This window comes from Athene noctua, chromosome 7, assembly GCF_965140245.1.
Source record: "Athene noctua chromosome 7, bAthNoc1.hap1.1, whole genome shotgun sequence".
NCBI lineage: Eukaryota > Metazoa > Chordata > Aves > Strigiformes > Strigidae > Athene > Athene noctua.
The window spans coordinates 8,597,543-8,621,593 of NC_134043.1; the positions used below are offsets into that span (position 1 = coordinate 8,597,543).

Here is a 24,051-nt window from a genome sequence, read left to right on the forward strand (position 1 = left end):
AGTTTTTTTCCTCACACTTCTGAATACTAGGTATTCATATGAATTATGTCTGTCTTAATATTGTTTACAAGTTTCTATTTGATCTTGGAAAACATTTCATTATGTTTAATTTAGAGAAATGAGATTTCTTTAATTACTGTCTGTAGAAGCTATTAGAAGCTCAATTACATTTGCAAATTCATTTTTTTTAAAGTGTTATCATTTTAAGATGAATAATTTAAAAAAATCCTGTGATCTGACCATGTGGGACTTTCAGGTTCACTAAAGAGTATTGTCTCTATGCCTCTCTCCCATAAGGAAATAATGTGTAAAATGGAAAAAATTATGCTAAAACTGAAGATCAATACAAGTCTTTGAAATAGGGCTATCAATTGTGAATTTGAATGAATAGCAATTGTTTTATTAGGATTATAAAAATCTGTATTGTTTGCCTTCATTCAACGTTGAAAATATCATATAGAGATGACCTTTAAGAAGTTGAAGGAGTGATGGGTACTGGGGATGCAGGTGTTTCACCTGCATAGAGCATGCCTGTGCATATATTGCTGTCACGGGTTGTGTATAACCACTGTGTCTATAAGTGAGTCTCCAGGAAAGGCGGTAAAAGAGGTCCGCATAGTTGCCTTCAGTTTATTAATTTATGGAAGACTGTGAGTAGGATTTTTTGGTATTTAATTTTTTTGTAAAGGTGACTCCAATTTTGTGGGGGCTGTCATTGTGTGTTTCACAGAACTGAAGAGCTGTTGGGCAGTAAGAACTCCCTTTCAGAGGGCCGGCCATACACGATAGCTCTTGAAAGCGATGGGCAGACAGCACTGCTAGCCATCTAGCTCTGTGCTGAAAGGTTTTATGAATTATTTAAATTTTTTTCCTGTAAAATAAATGTTGTCACAACTCCAACTATATATACAGTACTGCTTGTGTAATAGCCTGCCTAATTCAGATTAATCGTAGGCTTGCAATGATAAAGGAGCTTCAGCACAGCAGTTATTCTGTCGTACAGATGCAATTAAAACCATATCAGTGCAGTATAAATAATTCTAAATTAGGTTGCTGTCCTGCCACATGGTGGCAATTTTGAGCTAGTGCACAATGAAAGCTAGCATCTTATTTTATTTGGAAGGAGTAACTACACCAAGAAAGAGTTTCTAATTTACTTGAATTGTCTGGAGCAATGTTATCACCCAAGAATATAAAGTGTGTAAACTACTGTCACTAAAATATCACTAATAATAATAAACCTTTCCTATCTTGCTATTCATCTTAGAGCCACGCAAAGCTTGAAGTTTACATCTGGTAGTCATGATACACATGCTAGTCTGATATGAGGCCAAAGAGAGAGATGTATTAGCATATTAAAATTTCATAGTGGAAAATAAATTATTTGCTTCAAATTATTTACTTTAACTGTTTGCAAGGCAGTTTTAGAAAATGCTCATGCAAATTGTTTAGTGTCAATTATATTTTCATGGTTTATTTGGGCAGCCTGTCATTTTAGGAGCAGATTCTTGTTTTAAAGAACCATCATTTTTTCTTACTGGAATGAAAAAGCTAGAAGATACCAGCCTAAAATTAGGAGACGGCTTTTTACACTATTTATATCTTGCTGTTGGAGAGCTTTAACGGGAATAAGTTTAGGAAAAATGATTACATCATATAATTGGGGAAAAAAGTAGAGGTCTAATATAAATCAAGGAGTTTTCTTTAGTCTCTGTAGTACAAATCTGTATCAAGTGAAAGGGTAATTCATTCTGATTACAAACCAGCCACACAACTTCACCCTTAACTTTCTTATTTTAAAGAGATGTGGAAATAAAGCTACCTCTCCCTCCATGAACCCTCCAAGTGCTTAAGTTATTACTGTTTATACCTTAATGCTTCACTGTGTTTTAAATACACCTATAACTTCATCCCTGGGAAAGCTTGGAGTGTTTGAGGGTATTTGTCAGTATTCCCAGTATAGCTGGAAACAGTAACAAGGGACAAAGGCATATTAACTGCCACTGTTGGAAAGCTCTGTTTTCAGTAGCTGGCTAATTTAATAAAGTCTTGTTACAGTAAAATGATTCAGCTGTAAGCAGCCTGTAAAAACTGTAATAAGCACAATAAGCAATGCACTTCTTTTTTTCCCCACTCTTTGGGGTAGTGTTTTTTCAAGCTGTCAAAGTCCACTACAAGGAACGCTGCAATGTGCTGCAAAGTTGTTTGTCAGTGCCTCGGTTTATTTTTGCAGAGAAGTATTGATTACAGAATGAGAAACATTTGGTTTAACAGCGATCAATGAGGAGCAAACAAAGGACACTCTTGAAGTTTGACTCATTTTAATTTGAATGAAAATACAGTACCTGGTGCAATTTATGGTGAAATAAAAAATGGTATCTGCTCTCTGTTCTTGTAATCACATTTCTTTCCTGTCATCTGTGAGTGGAATAATTTTAGACAGACAGCAGACTGTAGTCTCCTATGTGCTGGGTTTGGGACCAGGTTGCACAAGGGGAGTTTGGAGGGAGGATTTCTGCCTCACATGGCCGCCCCAGGCTTTGCAGGAGGGTGACAAGCAGGTAGATCCCTCTGCCTCTGGCGGTGACCACACCAAAGAGATTTCACCCTCCTTTTGTGTAAGACAGATGAGGGTGAACCACGTTGGACACCTTAACCTGTTTTGTTTTTTTTGCAGGACCCAAACACAAACTCTCACTAAATATCTGTAATGTAGAGAGCACTTGGTAGTTCCCTTTAACCAACAGCTTGGGCCGTGGGCAGCTGGGGCTCAGGTACACCCTGCAGCACTTGAACAAATACCATTTGATTATCGTGCATTATGTTGAGAGAATTAAATATTCATTGCATTGGAAAAAATGAGTTACTTTAACAAAGTAACCGACTGGGAGACCAAGCTGCAAGTTTCTATTTCGATTAATATATCATAATTAATTATTGAAAAATGAAACTGTTTCACCCTCTCATCCCTTACCCCAGGCTTGTCCTTGTCTCCTGCCTACAGCAGTCTTTCAAAACTGACATACAAGAGTGATAAAATGGTTTTTGAGAAATTTGAATATGCGTAATTATTCACAACAGTATTGGGCATTGACTTGCTAGAAAAACTGATTTTAATGTGTTTCTGGTAGTTGCTATTTATTTACTTAATTCTGTCATTGTTGTCTATTTTTGTTGTGGTGGTGTTGTCTACTTTTATGGCCAGTTGATTCTCTTTCGCTAGTAGGATGTTGTGTTACAGACCAGACTATGATTCTGTTGAATTAGGACTTTTATGCTGAGGTATCAGATGAATAGCATCAGAAAATGTATTAGAACATACATAAATACTCAGTTTAGGTTAGCAATGACTTAATGCTACTTCAAATTGTAAACAAAAAGATTTTATTCTTTTTTCCCCCTTATTTAAATTCATTGCAAAGTATCTGTTTGAGATCAATATTAATTACACAGAAATTGTGACCCTCTTTAGCAAATGCTTTAAAATGCTTGTTAAAAAATTAATGTGAAGGTTATTAGCCTGATTTTGAGCAACATTAAGCCTGTGTTAAATATTCTCATGTAGGCTTTTTTTGACAAAATAGTGCTCCCATGTTAGCATAATCAGTAGTACCACAGTAAAACCCTTCTTATGATGCACTGGGGAAACAAAGAGCAAATTCAAGGATTCAGAAGAATCTTATTTCTATTTAAACAGTAGCCCTTTTCACTACTTATAAAGTAACCTTAAAGTTAATATTATATTTGTGCCCCTTTTAAGACATTTTTGATATTTGAACTAATCAGCTATACCTAGCTGTTCTTAAGAGTCGATTTTCATAAGACTCAAGCTAAACAGAAGAAGGAGGGACCAGTTCCTGTGCAGATGGGCTGGCTCCCTTATGAATAGCAACACCCTGTACAGTATTCATGGCATGTGTAGACTGAATCCCTTTAAGTTTTCACTTGCTATTATCTATAGTTTGAAATCTTGATGAACAGCTACATTCTTGCTTAACATATAGATAATATTATTGAACAAAGGAGTAGTATGATTTTTATCTGCAAGATAAAAAGTTAAAAATAAAATACTCTGGTGTGGTGGGTTGACTTTGGCTGTCTGCCAGGTGCCCATCCAGCTGCTCTCTCACTCCCTCTCTTCAGTAGGACAGGGGGAGAAAATAAGATGAAAAAGCTCATGAGTCAAGATAAAAATGAAATAAACTCAGCTTGGGGAGGATTAATGTTATTTATTGCCAATTAAAATAGATTTGGATAATGTAAAGCAAACGCAAATTTAAAACAACACTTTACAAAGTGCAGTTTGGGGAATTTGATTCCCTAACTTCCCCAGGAAGCCGTGAAGGGGGATGGGGATGTGGGTTGAGGTCAGTCTGTGACAGTCCCTCTCCGCTGGACCTTCCTCCTCACAAGTTTCCCCAGCTGCAGCATGGGCTCTCCACAGGCTGCAGTCCTCCAGGAGTTGTCCGCCATGGCCCCTCCATGAGCTTCAGGGAAACACCTGCCCCAGCACTGGACGCGCCTCCTCCCGCTCCTCCTCCCCAGGCCTGACCATTCACTGTGCTATTTCTCACACTTTTTTTCTCACTCCTCACCACCTCTGCAGCGTTTTGCCCTTTTGTAACTGTGGGCCCAGCTGTGCCCTGCGGTGAGGCCGTGGCGGAGCTGCCTGTAAACGGTTGTGTCCGGCGCGGGGCAGCCCTGGCCTCTCCTCTCAGAGGAGCCCCCACAGCCTTCTGCTGCCAGCACCTGGCCACACACACACAGTACCTCTGATCCACTGACCATAAGAAAAGGTAAGATTATTAGGGTGGCACATTATGGAGGGGCAGGGAAAAATGTTTTTAGGTGGAGGAATGAGCTGTCAACTAAGCAGTTTTAACATGGAGGGCACAAAATCATCAGCACTGAAGAGGGGAGAGAAGCAGGTCCAGCAAAGAAGGTGGGATGAGACTAGAGGGTTTTGGAATAAGAAATCTGCCTGAGTTAGTCAAATGCTTGACCCTCGTGGAGAGAAGTCTCTGAGTATTTCTCTGAGAATTATTGTCATGGAGTTGGTCCTGCCATTCAGACAAGACATCTGCTGATTTTATTTGCAGTGGCAGGTAAAGGACTTAAACTGCAAGTCCCTGACTTGGAAGGCTTGAGTGTCATCCATGTCTAAATATAAAGTTGACAGTGAAATAGCCCAGAAGAGAAAAAGAGGTAAGAAGCCAGCCTTTCTGTACAAAACTTTAGGGTGCTACCTGTTCACTCTGCGTGTTAGGCCAGAGTGTAGGTCCTGTTGTGTGGCTCCAGGCCTCGCAGCACCACGCACCGCCATCTGCCTCCCGTGGCTGCCACCTGCCACATCCACTTTCATGTTTTGTCACTTCTGTGTTTTTTCTGCTGGCTGTCGCAGTGTCAGGCGTCACTCGAGAGGGGACGTTTGCAGTTTGGTAGAACGTGAAGGAACCAGGTGCTGACGTTTGTGACACATCCCAAGGGAATTAAAGGAGACATAAATGGCAGAGCATCCTTAGGAGACACTTGCCACATGCCTGCACTGGGTCATTCCTTAGACCAAGCACTGCTATTAACCAGTAACTCTGAAAATAAGCATTGTCTCTTGGTCTCTTCATCTCTTCATGGAGTGCTGAGGAGCGATCTGAATTTTTCTGTCAAGTACATGTGCTATTTTCAGTCTAGCCATAAATAGTTTTCATGCGTTTTGTTTTGATCATGAGTATCTCAAATTGGATTTCTTCCTTAACTTTGAGAAGACAAGTTAATGTGTGGTACATGTCCCTGACTGGATGAGGAATGAAACATTTTGACACGAACATTTCTATAGCTACACAAAAAGGAACTCGAAGTGCAAATGCTGGCTCACGCGCATAACGAGCAGCTAGGGAAACTTGATTGCTGAAATGTTCATGAAAAAATAATTGCAAACAGTATTTGTTCAAGTGTTAAAATATTCCAGTACTTGCACGAAAGTATTGGTGGAGTTTGCTAACCCTGTCTTTCACTCTACTTTGTTCACATAAAATTTTTGCATATTTGGAAAGTTATCAGAAATTTGACAAGGTGATATGATGAAAGTCAGGCTATCTGGAGAGACTGAAAAAGGGAAGCAAGAGTGAAGTAAGGGTTACACTTCTGAGAGGAGAAGGTTATAGCTGTGCTGCAGAAGGCAAGAAAAGGAAGCAGTGAAAAATAGTTTGAGCAGAGCTTATGGGGGGAAGAAACTGCAATTAAGGAGGAATTGGCAAGTGGGAACACATATAACTTGATTGGAAGATGGCAGTGATTTTCCTGCTGTTAAAACATACTGATGCATTTCACATGATACTTTCTTCTTTTAACCTTTTCTTCACATGGCATGCTAATTGTATCCCTTTACAGTAAGCTTATATTCACTATAAAACCTTGAACTATCTCTGGCTAGTTCATTTCGTTTCACACACCTTTATTTTACACAGGAATAAAGTGGGGTTAGCACAGAAGAGCTTATAAAGGGGGTTATGACAACGCAAAATTGCTGGAGACTTCAGGGATATGTTATGGGCTTCCAGGAGACAAAAAAAGAGATCTGTTTAATCCTGGCCTTTCTGTATATTAGGCTCACTTCTCTCTTTTGACACTTCATTATGGTTTTTCTGGGTTTGAATAAAAATGTAGTTCTCTTTTCTTGTAGATAAGATCGCTACTGCTGGGAGCTACTTTCTGTGTGTAGTATACATGAGTCTTTTGTGTCCTAGAGACTGAAAACTTTCCAAGTGTGGGTGGTCTCTTACTCCTTTTTTCCCTCCACCTCTACAGTATTTAATGTCTGTGATCTGGCTGAAAGCAGATCTGATTTCTCCCTGCAAGAAATGGCAGAAGTGTCTCAAGGTTGCCAATAAATTCTTGTGAAAAAGCACAAAAATGAAGGCTGATGGTGTTGCTGCTGTGCAGCTATTCTGTGGGCAGTCTTCTCCCCCCATTCATACAAAAAATTTTTGGTAGCTGGGAAGAGAACCCAGAATTTCAAGGCCATAGGTTAGTGCTTTTGGTTTTGGTCTTGTAGCCTTGTGACTTGTTCATCCCTCACCCTGAAAAGAGCATATGTTTTGTACAGCAACAGTATGTGGTCATATATCTAATACTGTGCTGTAATGCTTGCCCATGAAGTGATTGAATTGGAATTGGACATTTAATGCATTCCAGAAGTTCCTAATGTGTAGACGTTTCATTCCTGTAACATTGTTCTTGTAATGTGAATTTCTTGTTGGTTTATAGGTACTTTTCTTAAGATAATTCCTAGGTCCATCGCTTTTTAAAAAACTAAAACAAAGATTTTCCATGTGGATGTGCAGATCTTTTTGTGTAGGATGATAATACAGACTTCACGTGAATAGAAGGATTAAATCGTAACAACATTCTCTGACCTATCAGTGAGAGGTAAATGAAACCTAGAAATAACTTATACAGCTATTTGACCTGTAGGGGAAAGTTTGGATTTGTGAATCTCTGCTGTATATTCAATGCTGTACTAGAAAATGTGGATTTGTGATTAGCAGCAGCACAGCCATGCACGTAGATACGGCACACTCATTCTGCAGGATAGTCAGAGGAGCTCTATGCAACCTGCAAAACATCGTGGCAGTGAGGTGGAGAAGAGGATACTCATCTGCTTTGTCAAGTGTCACATTTTGTTTCTTCCCTCCCATGGAGATCTGGCTTTGTATCAATACTTAATGTGGAAAGAAGGTTTATGTGAGGACCGGAGGATGGTCAGCAGCATAGCAGACGTACAGAGATAGTTGCTGTATCAGAGTAAGATCACTGTGGCAGTAATGACACTGAATGAGTGTTAAAGGCATGGCTGAACTTCAATCCATTATCACAATTAAGCTGTTAATGCACCAGATAGCTCAGGCACAGCCTGTTGCTTTGAGTCAGCTTGGGCACTCAGGGTTTCATAGCAGCACCTGATTTTCCTCCAAGGTGGCTTATCAGTTACTCTAGGGACAGTCACATATTTAGTTTTAAGCCAAATTTCTGTAGACACCAGTATCTTCTGAAAGTTTGTGTTAAGCCTTGGGTGGTAACTACGTATTTCTTTTGTCATTTTTGCTACTCTCTGACCCTCTGGAAGCTCTAGATGTCTCATTAGCAGCAGTGAAATGCTTCTATATGAGAAGATGCTAACAGTATTCAGCAAGGGCCTCTGGAACAGTATAATTTTGAAGCTAGCATTGATGGGATCTAAGCCGGAGAAGTACTTGCTGCTTTGAATGTTCTTCCCGTATCATTAGCCAGAGTTATCCTTCGTGAGCCATACCCTGTATGGCTGCTGTGGATCTTCTGCCTGGGGCTGAGCACTCTCTGCTCTTAGTTGGGCAGAAACCAGCAGAACATGGTTACATAACAGTAAGGACAATAATTAGATAATTTAGTTACAACAGTGTATTTACTTTACAGTAATTTTTTTCTTGTTTTGCTGTTTCCCATTTTCCAGATATTACATATGACCAACTAAACAGAAGCCCTCTGTTTTCTGAACAATTCTGCCCGTTTTTTCACAATTGTACAGATATTTCATTTAATCCTTTGCAGCCTCCCTTTGTGGCATCTGCTTATTTATCACTGCCTTGAAGACACTTGGTAATGTTCATATTTTTGGTCCCTTGGTTACTGCTATTGTAAATTATTATCCAGTAAGATTTATAGCAGTGAGACTTGTACAAATAATGTCTCTCCCATTTAACAGCTTAACACTAAGATACCTTTGTTATTTTCTAATGAAACTGTATGTATAATTTCTAGATAAATTTTTGCAGGTATGTCATGAAAATTTAGGTCAGCAATGGCACTACGTCAGACTGTCTGACAGACTACAAATCGCACTGCACCATGGGCACAGAGATTTTTCAAAAGCATACAGGTGGTGAACTCACTGTAGCTTTACAGTGACTTAACCTTTCCTTAGACAACTGACATTGGAACCCTTTTGCTGAGGGAGTATAATGTAGTACCACGCAAATTGCTTGTTTTTTTTTTTTTATTGATTTATTATCTCGTTTAAATTCACAAGGGAAAATCTACTTTCATTTCATTTCCATTTAACAGGGTCACATGGAAAAGGCTGTGTATACTTTTTAAAATTCCAGTACCATTTTTTATAACTTTTCAGTTCCTTCTCCTGCTCCTCCTAAATTAGCTCCTTTTAAAGTAGAGTTTTGAAATAATTTGGTTACTTCTTATATGATGTTCTTCCTTTTAAAAAAAAACCAAAACCAACATTAGGCCACAACATGTAGATTTATCCAGGTAGCGCAGTATGGTTTGGGTTGGGTTTTTTGGCCGTATGTTTTAAGAATTAGCAACAACCATAAGCTATTTGCCTTTGAGAACTATTAGTAAAATTATTACATTTTTATTGCTTTCATATTTGTTTCATTGGGATTGTTTTTAAAAACATATTATTTGCAATAGTGGTTCAGCAAATAGATGCAAATAGACTCTGTCCTACTGATAGGGATCCTGCTGTCAGCCTAAACAAGAAAAACAGTGGCTACAGAATCAGGTCCTTCTCTGATCATGAGATTGAAACTTTAAGGGATGGGTGACAAGTTGTCCTCTTGACTTGTTTCATGTTTCCTGTGTCTGCATTCAAGCAAGATAGATCACGGGTCTCAAATACAATGTTTTACAGTTATTTTGAGTGGAGAGTTGAAGAAAAAGAGCTTAGAAGGAGAGGGTGGGTGTTTGTTTTTAAATATGCTGACTTCAGTGAGTCTGGGCTGAGTAAGAGAAGCTCAACATGATGGGGATATTCCGAAGGGCTTTCCACCTCTGGTTTGTTATTCTCTGGAACATTGCTATACAAAAATTGATGGCACTGGATAGTTAGGCTCATTATTTTGATTGTTTTATGATTTTTCCCAAATTAAATCTTAATTTTTTTCTAAAAATATGTTTTATATGTACAATTAATAAATAACTTTTTATGGTCTTTCAGCGTGAGAAGCTGATACATGAGTTGGAGGAAGAAAGACATTTAAGACTTGAGAGTGAAAAAAGATTACGGGAGGTGACACTGGAGTCAGAGCGTAGCAGAGCTCAGATGCGTGGGCTGCAAGAACAGTTTTCCAGGTAAGTTGCATAAGTAAACTGTTCAAAATACTCGAAGAACATACTTTGGTGCAAAAAGGTTGATCAAAGCTGTTGATAACTTGAATGGATGGAATCTAAGGCAAAAGCTGCTCTCCTGCTGAAATTCTTTAAACGTGTAAGGGGCTTTTAACTAAGTGATTGTTAGCATCCTGTAAAAATGAAAAAGCTCATGCCATCATTCTGTGGAATGGTGAAAATTTTTCTTTCTAGAGATTTACATTTGTTAGAATTCCCAATAATTTTCTAAGTATAGGTCTTCACTTCTCAGAAAGTGTATGTCATTGTTAAATCAATATTTGGCTGGTTGTTTCTGTTAACCAACAAGCATGTGTTTGATCAATCTGAATAAAGGAAAAGAAAAATGATGCCTTTTACTATCTGGGTAATTATCCTACTTGGACATGCTTCGAATCTCTTCCTGCATTGACTGGACCAGAGCTTTGTGCTAGAACAGAGCAACACTTACAAGGAAACCATTTTAGAACTGGGATTTAAGACAAATTATTCATCTATATGACGACAGTAGGGATTTGAGTTATTTGTTGCTTTCATGATGCATGAGGAGATTTTGTACATCAAAGAGAATTTTTTATTGTTTTTGTCACATGTACAGAAACAAATCAAAACTAAATCAAAAAAGACAATGGAATTTTATGTTTTATATTTTTTTTCAAGACTGAATATTAACTCAGTGTTAATGATTTTAATTAAATAATTAATTAATAACTGAGTGTATCCCTCAGGCCCCTGAATTGTTGAAAAGTTTAAGTTCAGTTTAATATGGTGAAAACAAGCTGGGGGGGGGTGTGGGGGGTGTGTTTTCTTTCATTATTTGTGTTCAGGTTTTTAGGGTTTTCTGTGTTGGGCATTTTTGTGTGGTTTTTTTTTCCTCAGTGTCTGCCATGCTGCTCCTCTGATCTGAAATTGGGTTTCTAGGCAACGCTGCAAAAGCTGTTAATAGCAATAATAAAATTTGTTCTGATCTGTTATTTTGTTTTTGAAAAATCTCCATTAATGTTTTTCAGATTTTAAAAAAAACTATCAAAGTGTTCAGATAAGTTTGAAATTCTTTTGCTAAAAATGCTGAGGATATTTCTTTCTTAGTTTTCTGTTGTTCTATATCCTTTGGTTTCAATTTTTACGTATTCTGATGAGACTTCCTGAGTAATATATACAGAATAAATCTACCCTATGAGTATTCTTACTTAGAATATTTTGCTCTATTACATATTAATCTTTGTTTATGGAAGCATTTCCTGAGGTCCTGATTTCAGAACAGTATTTCTGTTACAATAACTAGAAGCCTTTGAAATAAACTTTGAAAATAATGGAGTCATGATTAAGAAAAGAAGGGGTGAGGGGAGGAGTAATGCACCCAGTAACTTGGTAACATTTTAACTGTTGCATGTTCACATCTTTCCAGGATAACTCTTCATTATTCCTGTGAAAGTGCAGTAGTCTGATTCACTTCTACGCTGTTTCTGAAAAGAATAACTATTTTATTAGTTAGGCTCCCTGAAGTCCACTATCTTCAAATTAATGCATTCTTTTTCTCCCATTACTATCTGCAGTCTAGCTTGCTCTGATCTATCAAGAAGCAGAGAGATGCAAGTTCTTTGGATTGAAGTTGTTTGTCTCTATTTTTGAACCTCTGATTTAGATAAAGGTGAATGCCATCTAAATCAGTATTATGTTCTTTTTAAGGCTGTCTCCACGTTAGCTATACTGTTTGAAGGCAGACTTAAATATCACTTTTCATTAATGGTGCCTTGGTTGGCCCTGTTACTTCCAATGATGAAAACTGCCATTGGCTTCATAGGGCTATAATTTTATTTTAGTGTAGACCAGATACTAGGAAGAGAATGCATCGCTTAAATACTTCATTTGCTTTTAAAACATTATGTTTGTTATGATGAATATTAGAGGTTATTTTTTCTTATGTTTAGTAGAATATTAAGGTATTTGCTTACACAAACAGACTTTCTCCCTAAATTAATGTATTTTTTCTTACCCTGCTTGAACAAATAATGAAACTGGCAACTGGATAATCTTGTGCTGCTTAGACATTCTGTACTGTTTGAAGGCTTTGAGATTTTTTCTCAATTTCAGACAGTTAATTGGGATGAGACAGGTGATGATGGGAGCAGATGTTAAAATCAGGCAAATTGGAGATACTTTGGAAGAAAATGTCTGGAACATTTGGGCCCAAATGTTCTGACTTTAAGATGCAGATAGACTGAAATAAGAACATACATTGTAGCATAATTCATTTAAATTTGTGTAATTCCTGAACCAAATGGATTTACATAGACATTCCTACATAGACATGTACTGCAGTAGGTTAAACTGTGATTTGGAGGATGTTTCTTTGCATCTCAAAATATTTTCTCTGCATCTTTGAAAGAATGAAATGTGATAGTTTGTGGAAAGCTGTAAGCCGACCTTTGTAATCAGGGGAGGAAAGCTGCCTATTCCTATCTGAAATTGTATGAAAACTTTAATCTGTCATATAAGCATATAAGCATATAGTTTGAGATTGAGGAGTTCAGAAGGCAAGGAGGTTTTTTATTGATTGACGTTTCTGTTCTTACCAAGTAAGCAATATTCCAGGCTAGGAGTCTGAAATAAATCGAAGTTCTCTTTCTTAACATTTGTATAAATCTGCCAGAGCCTTAAAATGACACAGTGGTTAGTTTGATAAATATGTGACAGTTGCTGTAGAAGGAGACAGGGCGTTTAAAACCAAATTTCCAAAATTGTACTGTGGTGTATGGTGTATCCATGTAGTTTTTAATTTGTTTCCTAATTTTATTGGAGGTGAATATATATGGAAAGATCCTGGAGGAAAACCGTTTAATGCTAAAGCTAGAATTTTACACTGTAGTTGGATACAGTTATTTTTGCATTGCCTTAGTATAATCTCACCTTGAGGTGAAGTCCTTGATGTTTTCTATCTCAAAACCACTGAGATCTGTTGCTTTGCTGCAGCTGTTCTGTTAAATTCTATAGGGCCCTTTTTGGCATGACAACGTATAGGTGAATGTTGCTCAAATGCACAAAGACTAACCCTATAAATACCTGTCAGCCCAATTTCTTCCAAGACAGTGTCCTGCAGTCTGACTTTCCCATTTTGATTGTTGGCATCTGTCATGTGTATACAGGCAGGTCACCATTTAGGTTAGCATCATGCCTGCTGTCTCTTTATCCAGCTTTGGAAGAAATGAGGTTAATTCTTTTTTTTTTTGTTTTCTGTTTGTTCGTTTTGGGGTGGCTTTTTTATTTGCTCACAGTTTAACATTAGTTCCTCCTTGAACTTCTTATAACTTGGACATTAGAGAAGAAAATACACTGTGTCTCATGTACTTCCTTGTTCTTGGTTTCTGCTGTGCTTTTCCTACTTTCAGCATCTTCCTGCAACAGTAGGAACAGAAATGCAACAGCACAGGCCAAAGCAGTAGGTGTGATTTATAGTATCACTCTAAAAAGCACAGTAATACACACAATATAAATTGATTGCATTTCTCTGCTGTACATCATCAGTAAGCAATAGAAATTGTTGTCAGTTGAGTGCATACAGTACATGTGACTCCAGACTGGGATTAAATGTTAAAGCAGTAAAAGAGGTAGCGTTACTTAAGTTATTTTCATTACTATTTTGGTCTAAACGAAACAAGTTCAATAAACACACTATTGTAAAGTAGATCTGTAAACAGTAATTGAAGAGGCTAGTATCAAATCTTAAAATCCCCTTTGGGTAAATTTCAAAAATTCTTTCGGTTAAGATGATGTTGTTTATAGGTATCAATGTCTGTGACTGGAAAATTGCCTCAGGCTTTTAAGAATGGATGTTATTGGAAGAGTAGGAAATGGTCCTTGTTTGATCTGCCAGGGTCCTGTGAATAGGATGAGTGCAATTCTCATTAGATTGTATTTCAGCATTCCCCTCACATTAATGTTGACCATAGGGTTAAGCCTGTCACTTCTGACAAGGGGAAAAATGACTACTGCAAATCTGATAACACTTCGCATAAAAGGACTGTGTGGCTGTTGGTTTAAGCACATCCTACGTGGTTTTCTCCAATTATTGTTAATTGCCCTTGCTCCGTTCTGCCTTGTCAGCAACTGAGTGGAAATGATATCTGTTTTCCTAGCAGCTATGATAAAGAGATTTTTTGCATTGTATCTGCATGTTGATGTTGCCTCATCACACATTGTCATTTCTAACGCTATCACATCTGCTTGATCTAGAGGTCACCACCTGCTTGCACTTCAGTGACCTTACTGCCGTGACTGGTAATCCACATACAACAGAGACTGTGCCCAAAAAGTATAAACCAGTGACTCAGGAGCCCCTGTGGTCAGTCAGTTTGTCTAATGCCCATTGAATGCCAATTTAAACCATTAATAACATTTTAATCTAGTTTCTGAGGAGATTAAAATGCTCTCCTGGCAGCCGTTGATGGTATTCCTTTGCTTTTGTCATAGCAGGGATGAATAAAATACTATGTGGCAATCACTCCTTGTCTCAGAAGAAGATTACAGAAGGAGCTGTCTACAGTTTTTCTCTTCTTTTTTGTGTGGTTCTGCAGTAATGTCTTATCATCCTCCCTGAGTGGCCTGTGTGTAGGGTTATGGGGGGAGGCAGATTGTCACAAGGGTAGAGTTTATATCTCTGACCTTGTTGTCCTGCCCTGTGTTTTTAGATACCACCAGATTTTATTAGATGTGGCTGTGTGAAATGTTACAAAGAATGCTAGTGAATAAGTATGAAACACAACTTGAAAGCGGTCCATGTCTGGTGTGTATGTCACTTGTACACGTGCTGTCTGCCTTGTTGCTGACTATAAGATGCCCAACTTCAGACACATTGTGGTGGGTTGACCTTGACTGCCTGCCAGGTGCTCACCCAGCCGCTCTCTCCCTCCACCTCCTTGACAGGACAGGGGAAGAAAATATGAAGAAATCTCATGGGTCAAGATAAGGACAGGGAAATCACTCACCAGTTACCATCAAGAGGAAGGCAGACTCGGGGAAGATGAATTTAATTTATTGCCAATTATAAATAGTTTACGATAGTGAGAAACAAAGACAAAATTAATAATACCTTCTCCCACCTCTCCCTTTCTCTCAGGCTTAACTTCATTTCTTCATTCCCAACTCTTCTGCCTCCTCCCCAGAGCAACACAGTGGGCGGCAGGGTAGGGGGGAGCTGCTGCGATCAGTTTGAAACACTTTGTCTCTGCTCCTTCCTCCTCACGCTCTTCCCCTGCTCCAGCCTTGGGGGCCCTCCCACTGGGGTCCTAGATTGCCGGGGCCTGTCCCGGGTGTGCTCTAGGGGAGGTGAGGCTGCCGGCTGTTTCACAGGCACCAGTTCTGGAGCTGCCGCTCTCGGTGCGCTGGGCAGACTCCTTTCACTGGAGGATGGCTTAGCTCTGGGCTACACTTGCTGAGCCTGAAGATGTGGAGTGAATGCTGTTTTACTAGGGCTTTGACCTAATGCTTATGATATCGATCTTGTCTTTTGATTAGAATTGACAGAGTAAAAGGATGAAGTTTCTCTTAGATTAACACTGATGGGGTGAGTATATTAGTATTTTTATTTATGTGCATGTACGACACTTAGATACGTATTTCATCTGTAATCGTTGCTCAGAAGTGTCAAGCACTATTTTAAGTAAGATCAAGGAGCTCTTGTGTGAATAGTTTTCATCTGGAAGAAAATAAAGGAGTGGTTTTACTAAACCCATGAAGTTAAGCCCAAAGAGAAGGTTGCCCCAAGTTGTATATGAAGTTTGACCCCACTCAGTTCACAGGCTACTTTTAACTAAATATGCTGGTTTCCTGTTTGACCAACAAGATGCAAGAAAGGAATTTTACAGCTTTTTACACCAGACTTCATTTTTTTGACTCTTCTTCTCTGTGTATGAATACGGTGGTATTGAAAGTGCATACACGTGAAAACTATCTTCAATGAAAGTGTTACCTCAGTTTTCTTCAAACACTACAATTCATTCTCATTCTCACATTACAAACCATCAGGTTGAAATACATATTTTCATACGGACATTGCGGAGGAACAAAAGCAGTGAGGTCAGAGTGACTGCAGAGAATGGAAGAACCCGCGTAAACTCAAAACACAGAAGTCATGCAAGGACCAGAAGTTATAGCAGACAATATTGCATGACGTATATTGACTTATGTAACACTTTTAGAGAGCAGTGGATTGCTTTGCTTCAGGCATTATTAAAGATGCACGTAGAGGTACATGCAGTTCCTGATCTTTTGTGGACTCTTCAGGCGCTGAAGCTACATTAAGAGGCAGCCCTATTTCAGTACCCCGATGCACTAGTAAATCATGTGGTGGTGTTTCATGGCAGTTCTTATTTGCTGAAAGCTTCTTTCAGGGAGTCCAGGGAAATAGGTAATTTTTGTCTTCCGCAGACAAAAAACATGTCTATCTGTGTGCTCAAAAAATCCGGGGTTTGGTTTGTATTTATTTATATGCTGACAGTGTGCGTCATACTTGTGTTTCTGGAAGGTTGCATCTATTGCCTTTTACTGATTTATCAGAGCATGAAATAATACTCTGCTTCCTCTGTTCTAGCTAGCACTACAATTTAATAGGATATAGTGTTTTTTTTCCTTTGCATAATGTAATAGATTAGCACCAAAGTAGTACTAGGTTACAGTTTAATCCTTTGGTTTACCCTGTTTTTTCAAACATACAAGACAGAGCCTAACAAAAACAATATATCGACACTTTCACCACAACTTAATAGTAGGTTACCATATACAGGTCCACGCATAGCCTATATTTTTGTAATAGCAATGTGGTTTGAATATTCTCTGCACTCCCATACCATGGTCCTGACCAAGCAGCACCTATCTATATTAGATAGTGTGTGCTATTTATCCATCATCTCTCTTGTTACATGGCTGTTTCTTTCCCAAAGTGAGAGATCCCCACTAATGTTGAAGGAAGTTCCTGGAAGCATGTACCAAATCATATTGTGCTTGAGAGTAAAAGCAGGGATTCCTGTGCGGATGTAGTGGCTGGGTTTACAGACCCTTTTATGTTGGAGGACAGTGAAAACCTCATTTTGGTGAGATTGCAGACTCCCTTGCTGTTTAAAGAGATTGAGGTTTGTGTTTGATGTTTATGTACTGTGAAATCCTGTACTTGTTGAAGTTCACAGCTCTGTGCATTTTATTTTGCACAATAATAGGTATATTTTTGAAGGTATTTCTAGCTACAGATAATTCTCCATTGTAAAACATGCTTAGATTTATGAAAGGACAGTGCTGATATAGCTATGTTCTATTCCTGAGTAATGTTGTTGCCTAAGAGCTGTGCAGTCATGTATGGTAAGACATTTCCAAGGTAGACAGGAGCTGTGGTTGTCAGGAGGACTTCTGTTTCTTATTGCTGGTTTGCTGTTCTTACAGATGTATTTTAAAAATAGCACTGGAACATGCAAATATAAAATACTGACTGTTTCTTTCTTGTGAACTTGCCATAGTTTGGTTTCTTTTGAACGTGGGAAATCAGGAAAGTCACAGCTGTGTCATGTGCTATTTGTAATTCCTTGATGCCATGTAAGGTAAAGAGACTATTGAAAACCAACACATTGCTTTAATAAAAAGATTCCTTTGCTAGACATGATAGATACCTTAATTCCAAGGACCAGCAGAAGGATCAGCAGATCTGCCAGAAAAAGATCTGCAAAGATCAACAGAAAGTAATTTGTTTTCCTTTATTTTTTACTTTAAGTCAAGCTGTTTGATATTAATTAGCTGTGGTATGAAAGAACACATTTTAAAATGTTTTATTTTAACATTATGTTCTTAATTCTGAGCCATTTTTTGGGAAAGAACCTGCCCTGATTACACTGGAAGATTGTCACAACTTTTTCTTCATAGTTTGCCATGATTTCCCCCCTATGTGAAAGACCAAACTGCTTCATACTTAGGTCACCTTTTTATTTGGAGATATGACATATATATATATATATTTATATAAAACTAAGGCATTTTAAAAAAGATTATAAAAGGATGGAAAGTCGTTTTAGGCAGAAATTCATCTGGAAGGTAGGAGGGTAGAAGGGCATAAAATAGATGAGAAAGCAGGAGTGTTTAACAGCTGTTCTGTCTCAGTCTTCCCTAAAGGAAAATAATAGCATACATACACCAATAAAGACTGACAAGGAAGATCTGAGATCACAAGATAAAATGTGAAAGGTAACCAGTTAAAGAATTAAATAAGCAGATTCAGGCAGGTTTTGTTCATCATTCTCACAGGCACCAACTGTAGTCAAACAACCACTGACAATTATATGTGCAGGCAGGTGAAGAATGAGTGAAGTCCCAAAGGAGTGCTATTTACTTATATATAACTAACACATTGTGCACGGAAGATTAGACCGATTTGTTGTTAATAAAATTTAGATGCAGTTCCACAATAGTCTTCATGAAGAAGACTAAACAATTATGGTCCCAGTGCTCAGTTCAGTTGCCTGTGCTGTAATAAGTAGCTCCTGGGAAACTCTTCCAGGAAGAGTTTTTTTGTTAAATTTGATATACTCAGAGAAGAACTGCTGTGATTAACAATGGTCTGCTGTGTCTTTCTTGAGGTGCTTTTGGAGTTAGAACATGGCTAGAATCAGATGCTACATCCTTAGTGGCAGCTGCAGATGATCTGCTTTGGAAACTTTTTCCTGATGGCAAAATATTGTGATATTACCATGTCCTCCGATGTGAGGTTAATCCCTTACTTGACCCATTGGGGACTCCTTCCAACCAAATGTATTAGAATAATTTTACAATGTTTTGCAGAAAATATGATAACAAGCAACATATGTAATGGTGACAACTTCAGTCTAGTTTGCAATCATAAAACTGTAAATCACTTTTGTATGTGTTGAAAGTTCACGTGTACTTCAAAAATATTAAAATGCAAGATCACCTTTGCTTATAAGACCACCTAATTTTGTCAATTCTATATACTACTCTCCTCATTAATGGACTTTCCTCTTGACATACTTCAAAGAAGCATATAGTAATGGCTCCCCATAATCTTAAAATTCTCATTTCTAAAAAAGAAGGCCTTTCATATAACTAAGTGCATTTTAAAATATCAGTAATTCTTTCTGCCATGTTTCCTATTAAAGCAAATAAGAGAGTTTTCTTTTTAATTTTGGTGGGATAGAAGTCTTCAAAGTTTAGTTTATTCATGTAAAACCCAGATCCATCCTTCTGAACATGGAAAAATTCTTCACTTCAGATTGTATATGTACCTTTGTCTTTTAAAAAGATTATCTTAATTTCATAATATCTATGTTACAAAAGAATATTAAAAAGGAAATGTAGGGAGTACCTGTGAGAGAAGGACAATGCAGTGATAAAGATCCTGAATCCTTACAGAAGAATATACTACAGAGTCACCTTTGAAACAGCATTGTCATTTACATCTTTGAACCCAGTAATCCAGAGATCTGTCATTTACATCTTTGAACTCAGAAATTCAGAGATCTGTGTAAAGGGAATTATGTCCCAGTAAAATGATTGGAAAAGTTAAACTGGATAAGGAGAAAAGGCAAGAGAAAGCTGGCAAAGAACAGATGTTTCCTTACTGTCTGTTATGGATGACTGTGGTAAATTAAAAACTCTTTTTAAAAGCATCAGTCTGGTTTGAGCTACAGGATTGTCTACCAGAGCTGTTTTCTACACCAACACAATGACTCAGTCTCTTTTTAAAGTCTTCTCTTTCCCTGTAATGTTGTACAATGGCACTTTTTATTAATTATGCCTTCTTGGGAAGGGAGAGGGTATGAAATGGAAATAACGGGAAAATTTTGAAACCTCAGTTGCATGTGCCTTTTACAACTGGCAGTCTTACGTATGCTCATGCCAGGCAGACATGAGCTATCCACACTTCGAGACTAATTTCTTCAAAGTGAGCAGTTCTCTTGGTGGGTCGAAAAGACACACATTTTTAAAATCAGTATGTATAATGTTAGTTAAGACTAAGACTAATACTATGATTAGATTTAAGTCACCACTCTGGTAACATGGATTTATCCCATTTTAATTTACTGATCCCATCACACATGTGGTTCCTTTTGTCATATGATTGTAAACTTGTACTTAGAAGCCATATCTGATACGTGATTTGCAGATTATAGACCGTTTCTCCTTACTGATGGATCAGAGAGAATTGTGAGTTTATGATCATGATTTTTGTGGTTGTTTTTCTGGCAGATGCTTTAGGTGACTTGTATTAATAATGTTCCTGTACTATAAACCTTGTGTTATAAACTGTAAATGTATCATTAATGGGCAGTGGTGTGTATTCAGGTTGATGGTGGTAGGTACTGAGCAAATTAAACCATGAGGGAATACTATGATTAAAAAGCTGACATAAAACCAAATGATCTTGATAGTGATAGTTCTCTTTTATGAGCATGATTGGAATCTTCAAAGGGTCATTGGTTGACTGAGTCTAAGTTTTACCTTTACAATTTTACAACAAACTGAAACAAGGAGCCTACACTCCCGTTCTAATTGCAAGCAATTAAAATCTGATCCAGAGAAATGCTCAGTCTTTTTAAGATACTGGTGTGTATTCTGCTCTCATTAAGGGCAGAAGGAAAGGAGTGCCTCAGGTACCTTTGAGGGGTTTGGTACCTTAAATAGTACAGACTTGTGGTACAGAGGATAAGAACATGAAATCCTGAATGTTATCTCTCTGAGTAGAATAATAGTCTCTCTGAGTAGAATAATAGGGGTATCCTTTGTCTTGTCTAGATTTCAAAGCAAGTTTTTGTTTTTCATGTGTGTATGAGGCAGGGAGGAGAAAAGAGCTTTCTCTGAAGTACTCTAAAGGAAATGGTACAGGGAACAGTATAAGAAAACAGCCACAAAGATGTCCCTGACTTGATACTGCCTGTTGGGTCTGAAGGTGGGCCCTATAGGTTGGGACTTTTGCTCTTATCAGTGAGAAACTGTTGTAGAATTGTATCTTTACTCACAGTTTGCATAGCTGGCTTTCTAATGCTGGTGTGCAAGTAAAGAGCTGGTCTTTAAATGTGACCAATAGATAATTTGTAAATATAATCAGTGTGTCATCCTGATCTGCATAACCTCTTAAGTACCTGCCCTAACTAATGGAAATAGAAGGATTTGTCTGCCTGACTTGAGGTGGTAATATATTTTTTTCAACCTAATAGCAATTTGTAGTCTGCATAGATTGGATTGTTTCACAGGAGAATTATTATGGTAATTTTAATTTTATCTTAGAACTTCTAATTATTCCATAGTATTGTTCTAATGTAACAGGCCATGCTGCAGTTCATTTGTTTGTCAGTGCTCAAAATTGGACAAGGCAACTTAAAAATTTAGTTTTAATCTTTTTCTTTTATCAAATTATTTTGAGTGTGTGTTTTCCTCTATGAGCACATTTCAAATAGGATGATTAAAAGTTGCAGCAGGTATGTTTAAAGCCAAAAAGCTATTATATTAGGTGCAAACTATTTTGTAGTTTTGGTTCTTGGAGTATATGATAAGCATTAAGAGAACAGGATAGGATTTGTTTTTCTTGTGTAGGCTTATAGACCTAGTTCTTCTAATTATCTTCCGATACTACATTTTGCTAGACACTCTACAGGTGGATCCTCAGGGATTTATGCCCTGAAGACATAAGAAGTTTCTTTCAGCTGCATGGATGTTGCTTGTGCATTTTCTTGATATATGTAATGGAACTTGCTTAGAGGAAAAATGGGTTTTAAAAAAGAAAAGATGCTTGGTTTTAGTCCATCAGTATCAGTAAGGACAGCTGAGAGGTCTTTCTTCCATCCTGTTTGAAGGGAAGGTTCAGGATTCTCACTGAGTTTGGATCTAGACCTAGCAGAGGGACTCTCCCCTGGATAGGAATGGGCATTTCCCTTCCTAAGCGTGAGAGAGTTGAAGGACAAATACTACAGTTTTAAGTCTTCTGACATGATTCAAACTATTCAAATAAATAAGGAAAATCGATGGGCCAGATCCTCGCCAGCTCCTGAAAGGTGCCAGATGACTGCACAAAACATGAAACAATGGGAGCTGACTATATCTAACTTACAGCAGGAACAGACCTAAGTAATTACTGTGGGCTTTGCCTGTAAGGGGTTTATTGCCTCCAATCTTGATATTTTTTGCAGCGTCATTAATCATGCTGAACTTATATGAGTAATATGGTTATAATTCCTAACTCCATAGGGATTCTGTTACAATTTAGTGACAATTACTGTCTACGGTTTCAGATAGCTTTTATTGTAAAGCATTGCCAAAAATCTTAATGTGATTATCCTTGGTCATAATGTGTGCTTCAATTTGCAGATATTGTAAGAAAATTTAGATTGATTTGAATGATTGTTTCAGTGTAACATGGTTTTAATTCCATCTGTAGTGCCTGCCTCATAATCTCAAATTTTACGGATTGGGCACAGCCCAAATAATACACATGAATTGTATATTAAATAGCATTAATTAAATATGTATTTCAGAAAGCATCCGTTATCTTCCAAGCATGCAGTATAATAACTACAGATAGGTTATTCTGAAAACATTATCCAAAGGATGTCAATAGAATATTGTGTTGCATGAAACAATGAGCTCCTCTTGTGACAATCAGATGACCAAGGATATAGTGCAAAAGGATGTAGAGAAACTACAAATCCTGTTCAGAGCAAGTCACATCATAGAGAACACTGAGTATTTTAGGTTGTTGATACACATGCTTAGTTTACATGTATCTTGGAGAAGATTTTTCTTTTGCATCATTCTATTTCATGGTAACTGAATCCCAGTTCAATTGCTTTCTTCAAGATAAGGGATTTTACTCTTCTTGGTTTTCACCACCATTCCAGATAGGAAGGAAAAGTGGCATGCCAAGGAAGAGTTGCATTTGTCATGAGAAAAATGGTTAGGAAGAGATGTGAGATGATGAGGCTTAACACTGCAAGAGAGCAGAGATTTCTGTAGCCTCTTGCTTTGGCATAGGAGGTTGTGCTGCATTTTAGAACTTGACATACCTTTTTCTACAAGCGTTTTTAATCGTCCTTTTTGTTCTTCTGCAGTTGCGGGATTTAATTGTACAGTTTTTCATGTCAGTACATAGCAGAGAAAGCACATCCTGTGGTACGTTGTACCTGCATTGGAAATCCAAGCAAACTGTGTTTTGAACTAAGTTTTCATTCTCCAGGAATACAGATTAGATCATTAAGTTGTAGTTCCCTTATCGGTGTTTGCAAGCTGCTGAGTCTATTAATTGAATGAATGTGGCATGGGTTGATATACTGTCTCACCTGATGAGAAGGTAACCTTTTTCTGTCTTTAGCTATAGGTTTCATCCTTCATCCTAAAGCCTTTTTTAGAAGCACTGAGTTGATTGTGGTTTTACTGCTGTGCTCCATTTGTCTTCAGTTGGCAGATTCCTTCCAGCTTGTATCTGCTAACCATGAGAGAGCTAATCGTGTATAGATCCTGTGTAGATGATAAGCAAATAACAGTAAGCCTTTCTGTATATTTCTTTTTACTGGAAAAATCAGTAAGAAACAAGAAAATTCTGACCACCTATACTACTTTCTGAAAGTCAGGTAGGGCAGAGCAAGGTAATCAGTAGATTAAAAGCCAGGGAGTTGACTGACTTCAAAGTTACAGTTAAAATTATGGTATATCAAAGTGGATCTGTGTTAAAAGTGGTCTGCAGCGGAGATCCCTCCCCTTGGCTTGTTAAATGCAAGTGTATCTGAGAATGTGAATGCTGTTCAAGACAAAGTATTTCTTAATCTTCTCAAGTACTGTATATGTCTGCTGCTACTATGCTTGTATTCTCAAACTGAAGAGAAAAAAGCCCCAAAAGACAATCCAGCT

At 37.8% G+C, this 24,051-nt stretch overlaps 1 protein-coding gene across 3 annotated transcripts in view; it reads left to right on the forward strand.

Moving 5' to 3' along the window:
• The window catches only part of NCKAP5 (NCK associated protein 5), a 254,198-nt gene that overhangs the window by 44,414 nt on the left and 185,733 nt on the right, over nt 1-24,051 (forward strand). For all 3 annotated transcript variants that reach the window (XM_074910863.1, XM_074910864.1, XM_074910866.1), the window contains one exon: nt 9,989-10,122. In XM_074910863.1, the coding sequence (XP_074766964.1) occupies nt 9,989-10,122 (134 nt within the window). The remainder of the gene's footprint in view (nt 1-9,988; nt 10,123-24,051) is intronic.